General features: G+C 36.8%; 1 protein-coding gene across 1 annotated transcript in view; it reads left to right on the forward strand.

Annotated features, from left to right (window-relative positions):
• itgbl1 (integrin, beta-like 1) overlaps positions 1–6,058 on the forward strand; it is a 43,055-nt gene extending 36,997 nt beyond the window's left edge. Inside the window, exon 11 of the mRNA XM_035676623.1 lies at positions 4,482–6,058. Coding sequence (XP_035532516.1) covers positions 4,482–4,570 — 89 coding nt within the window. The 3' untranslated portion in view covers positions 4,571–6,058. The remainder of the gene's footprint in view (positions 1–4,481) is intronic.

Below are 6,058 nucleotides of genomic sequence, written 5' to 3' on the forward strand. Positions count from 1 at the left end.
ATTAATGCCGATATATCGTGCATCTCTAGTATTTACACAAGTACTTAACTTGAGTACAATTTTTATGCTTTTACTTTTAGGTTTAAGCAACTTTACACTTGTACTACATTTTTTAGACATATATAAATACAACTGTAGTAGTTTTCCACATTCAGACTTTACATAATAAAACGTGATCAATTTATAACAAATGATGTGTTATTACAGATTACACTCCCCATAAGTATTGTAAGCAGCTAAAATTAGCCCGACATCAACCAGCAACAACAATAAAGTACTGCTTACATGTAATATAAGAATATAACATAATATTACTTTTGATAGTTTAAGTGCATTTTGTTGCTTATAGTTCTTTACTTTTACTTAAGCACAATTTTGAATTCAAGGCTTCTACTTGTAACAGAGTATATTTATGGTACAGTATTTCTACTTAAACTATACACGGTCTTAATTATCTTGAGTATTTTCTCCCGTGGGGATGAATTTGGAGTCTCTGAATTTGGTGTCTATCTAACACACACACACACACACACACACACACACACAAAAGTTTTGGAAGATTTTGTACTGATCCCCCTAATGTGAATGGCTAGGGTTGTGAGTCAGAGAACAGGAAAATGAACTGAGACACACACAAACATACAGTTTTCTCTCTATAGCCGTTTATCCACAGGAGCCGTATTCTCCCCACTGATAATGGAAATCTCAGTTCATGTTTAAAATTATTTTGCCCCGAGGCCTGTCAAAATCTGGACAGCTGTTCAAAAGTGTTTTTCATCATGACTCCATGACTCTAAATGTCAGCCTTAATGTCATTCAAATGAGTCTCAGTGGTTCCAGATGCAGACACATTGCTTAAAAATTGTGGAAAACTGGGAGGAAAACAAAGATTACCATATTACAGACTGGAGAAAATTACCATATACATGAGAATTAGTAATGTAATGGTGTTTTACATGAAAAGGCAATTTTTGAATATGCAGGTAAGAGGAGTCACTGCTTCGCCAGGTAGCAATGATGGAGTCATTTTTTCCACCTTGATGATGCAAAAATTCGTTTGGCAAGTTTGCCGATAAATTACTTTGCATCTGGAGATTTCATGGACCCTTCAAAGCTGTAGATTCTCATTACACATACAACTGATGAGTGATGTGGAAAATTCAGCGTATTAGGAATGCTTGCTGGTTAATTTCATGCACTGAATATTATAATTTCAGCAACCGTTTCAGAAAAGAGACAAAAAGGTCTGTTTGTCTACAACACAGGTCGTAAAGTATAAAAGCAAATAGATTACAACATTTACACCATCTAACACATCTAATTGTTTATCAGGAGCATGTTAATCAATTTGTAGAAATTATTTAGAACTATTACAATCACCTGAAATGTTTTATTATGAGCAATACAGTAACTTGAAAAAGTGAATTATCATTTAAACCAAGCATTGTTTCTCCACTCAGATGAAAACACCAAAACGGACAATGAACTAATTCTACTGATAAGTTTTGTTTGTGTATCCAAAACCTGATATATCTTATTCCTCAATTGTTGACAAAAAACGATGAGTAAGCTGCACCGCTGCAATAAGTAACACGTATTTTCATTACATGAACACGGGCATTGTAGTTTATTTTAGTCCCACATACACTGTCCTGGTGCTAAAGCATTTAAACATGTTAACATACTTCTGCATTAAAATTATAAAAAAGTAAAGATTAACAGCAAAATGAACTTTGAGTATCAAAAGTTAAAGTACTGGTCCCTCTCAGTGTTAGGCTATATTATTGTATTGTATTGTATTATTATAGATCATTATTATTGATCTCTCTCTAAACAGCTTTTGTTGTGTACTGTAGCTGGTGGAGGGAAACTACGATTAACTACATTATATGCTGTTCAATTTATAATAATGCATCAGATTTTAGAAGCTGATCACGTCTTCTAACCTGAATCTGTAAAGTAACCAGAACTATAGCTACCAAATAAATTAAGTAAAAAGTACAATATTTCCCTCTGAAAATGTAGTGAAATATAAGTATAAAATAGCATATAATTGAAATAATCACCTTATAATTGTACTTTACAGTAAATGAGTAAATGTGCTCAGTTACATTACAAAACTGTCTGTAAATACTCAAAAAATGTTTTATCTACGGATGAAAATAGTCCCAAACCAATCACAGTTTACTCGTGTTTGTGTAACATTTGTTAAATGTTAGCCAGCTGTTTAAGGGAATCATTTAAAAAACTGTATATAAAAAAAGATCTAGAAGAATAATGGGCTTGTGTTTGAGTGCAGTAAGGAAATGTTTTAGAGCCAGACTAAGGCATTGGTGGTTTTGGTCTTTTCATGGGATTTATTGACAATAAAAAGAGTAAAGCGGTCTTATCCTTTATCCTTCAGAGGAAGGTCTGTCTAGTCTGCAACCTGAATTCAGTAGATCAACAAGCAGCTCAGCCATTTCTTTTAGAAACCACGCGTTGACTCCTCAAGCTTAGTCCCTTTATGTGACATTATTGCTTTCCTACCTCACTTTTATTTTCTCACTTACTTACCCATCTCTGCTGACTTCGGTTTTTTCCCCTTTTTTGTTTAAATCCTCCTCGCCATCCATCGCCCTTTTTGCCTCCTCACACTGCTCCCTCCTCTCCCAAAGTGATATTTTGCAGTGGAGATGTCTTTCCAGCTGTGTGACAGGAGGCCAGCAGGAGGAGTCTTCCTAGCCTCAGCATCTTCTGTCTGACAACTCAGGGAGCTTGTGACGAGCTTGAGGCAACTGGACTTATGGGTGGAAAAACCCCACTGCGATGGTGATGCTGATCCGGCCCCTATTGGTTCCAACCGAGGTTGCTTAAGCTACATAGTTAAGATTAGAGAAAGATACATTTATAAAACAAACTAAAGCTCCATTTTGATTTTAAGTTTCACTTGCACAGAAAAGTTTTGTAGGAGCATTGCAGTTTGGGACACATATGTGCACAGGCCTGTGGTGAACAACAATGATGGGCGCCTATTTATTGTTAAAAGTAGGGATACAAAATTTTTGCAGGAAATTTTTCATTTAATTACCACCTGAAAGTACCATTTCCTGCAATATAAAACCTTCAATCATGACCAATAGAGCTGCTATTTAACTATAAAGCTCAGTTTATTGCACTATTATATATAAAAAATATTAGTTTTTCATTGTGTTCTGTACTTTCAGCAGTGAGTGACAGATAATCGCAGACAAAGGGCAACCGCTTTTTGCATGCTGTCATTAGAAACTGAGTACAATTAGATGATAATTAGCTTGATCAGCACCATCAGTATTCAATGCACAAACACATTATTAAACCAGTAACTAACAGTCAGCAGTCAACGTCAGATGCCTTATCATACTTTGTCTGTAATGGTGACAAAATGTTAAATATAAATGTATAAAAATATACAAAGAAGTTCGAAAAGCTCCCTGTGCTCTCAGGGGAAAATATCACACCAAACTCCCTTTAAGAAATATGACACATTAACAATTCCTTAAGTGACAGGAGAAACACATAACTCTAGAAACACAAGCTAAAGTATGTCATGCGTTGACGGTCTTGTCAATTCGACATCAGTAAAATACATGAAAATAAACTTTATTTCTGTACAAACTTTACATTTCGCCGCGTCAACTCGTCTGCTTCAGATAGTTAGCTGCACTTAGTGGGAGAAGACTGTTGGAATAGGAGTCGAACTGTCTCAGAAATTAAGATTTCTCACTGAAATGAGTGCTTGGTTGGTGGATCAGACGTACGTTGTACTGTTAATTCACTGTCTATCACATGTGCGTTTTGGTCCATGGCTATTCCTGACTAAATCCTCATTTGTGCAAGCATTAAGTACCGTTGCTTTTAAGATAATTTAAAATTTATAGATCACAGGTGCGTTAGTTACAAATGGGCTTCTTAAGAAAGGTTTTTTCTGCTCAGTATCTTTTATGAATCAAATGTAAGCACAGTCAGAAATGCTCTTAAGACTAATTTCAAGTATATATCCAAGAACATTTTTATAAATGAGGCCCCAGTCTCTTGTGTTGAAGTCAGTTCTCCGTCCCCCCCAAACTCCTGTCTGAGACTCCTGACAGCAATATTTCTTCCTTTGCTACTGGACTTAAAACAAACAAGGGTTGTCGGAAGCCAGAGGACTGTCAGACTTTATTGTATCACAACTACAGTTTAATAAATAAAGACTATCAGATGTAGCTATATATGAGCTTTGAACAAATGTGGTGAGTAAAGTATATAGGCTTTTCACTCTTAATTAAACCAAAGTTTTCTCCTCTGCTGTGTGGGCAAAAGCAGTGGAAAACTGTCCTGAGCAGTTTAGTCAGCCTCCACCCCCCCACCATTTGGGCTGCACCCAGGGAAGCAGGGTGTGAAAAGAGGAACCTTGTTAAAGGTCAGGCATGATGGCACAGCTCTTAATTCACAGCTTTTCTTCTCACATCTCCTCACAGGGAATGGGATGTGCAATTGTGGCAATTGTGAGTGCTGGGACGGCTGGACAGGGAACGCTTGCGAAATCTGGGTGGGAGCAGAGTACTGAAGAGGAGAGAACACTGGTGTTAGAGACTGGCTGCCCGGAGCGACCAGAGCACCACCGATGGTCACCACCCGGGCTGTAGAAACATCACAGCCTGGAGAACCACGGGAGGAGGGAGAAAACCAAGCTAAACATGGATGTAATTCTGCATATCATTAACAGCATTCATTCTTTTATCGTACTGGCTACAAATTATCCTTATAAAACTGGGTGTTGTAGGTGTAAAAGAAACATAAACATAATAACATGTAAACATTTGTTTCCAGAACAGCTTTATGTATCTTTTTTTTTATATAATGTAGGAACGCTTACATACTCCAGATGGCTACACATAGTAGGATGCAGGTGACATGACAAATCCAAATGTTGGAAAGGGAAGGATTATTGAGGTCGCAATATGTGCGATACTGCAGAGGATAAATACATCTGTTTTTAACTCTAAGTGGTGTGTTGCTCCCAAATTGGACTGAAAGTTCACTCAAAATCTCAAGGCAGAGATTACTGTTTGAGGTTTTTATTTCTTTTTAATAATAAAACATTAAATGTGCCGCATGACACAACAGTTTGCATGGAAAACAATGCGAAGACCTTAATCATACATGGTTACAAATTTGTTATAACATGACATAACTTCAATGGGCATACTTGCAATGGTATATATATATTTTGTTGAAAATAAATCATTTTAATAGTGCCTATTCTTCTCAATCGGGAACTCAAACCAAACAATCCGTCATGAAACCCACACTGTACTGGTGGTACAGCACGCAATGGACATTTCTCACTCCTAACTCATACTAGTGATAAGGTTAAATTCTAAGCGGAGGAAACAAAGAGAAGGGCATACATAGTTCAGTTGTGGCATGCTGGATGTCCATGTCACTTCAAAAGGTGGCGACAGGGGATGAGAGCTGCATTGACACAAGAGCTCAGTCACCACTTGAAAAGAGGACCGATAAGAAGTCACAAAGAAAAAATTTAATGTAAATTCTACTTTGGCCTTTTTCATGCTTAAACTAGCCAACCCCCTCTGTTTTCTTTGTCCCATCAAAAATGACAGGTGCAATAATATACTGCACACTATATTGCATTAAGTATGTTACTGACATTACAGTACACCCTTATATAAATATTTTATTCAATATGTTGTATATGTGTATACAACAAACACAAACTGTATAGTGTAGACAAACTCGTTGCATATATGTATGTAAAATTAGCGGTACATACCAACAGTTCTTGATAGACATAGCCTACTACATGCAGTTCATCAATGCCATCCTCTCCCCATGCAACAGATGGGACAACGTACAAAATAAGAGGTTGAAAACAGAAGCAACAGAGAAACTAAATTGCTAGAATATTCTTGTAACACATCTGAAGAGAGGGGGAACAAAGCATAAGTGATCGGGATCAGGAGACGACATCACAGGCGACCCGTATACAAGAGAAAATGAAGACAAACCAACCAACAACAACAAAAAAAAAAAA

This window comes from Morone saxatilis, unplaced genomic scaffold (genome assembly GCF_004916995.1).
Source record: "Morone saxatilis isolate NCDOM2014 unplaced genomic scaffold, NCSU_SB_2.0 Contig5, whole genome shotgun sequence".
Lineage (NCBI taxonomy): Eukaryota > Metazoa > Chordata > Actinopteri > Moronidae > Morone > Morone saxatilis.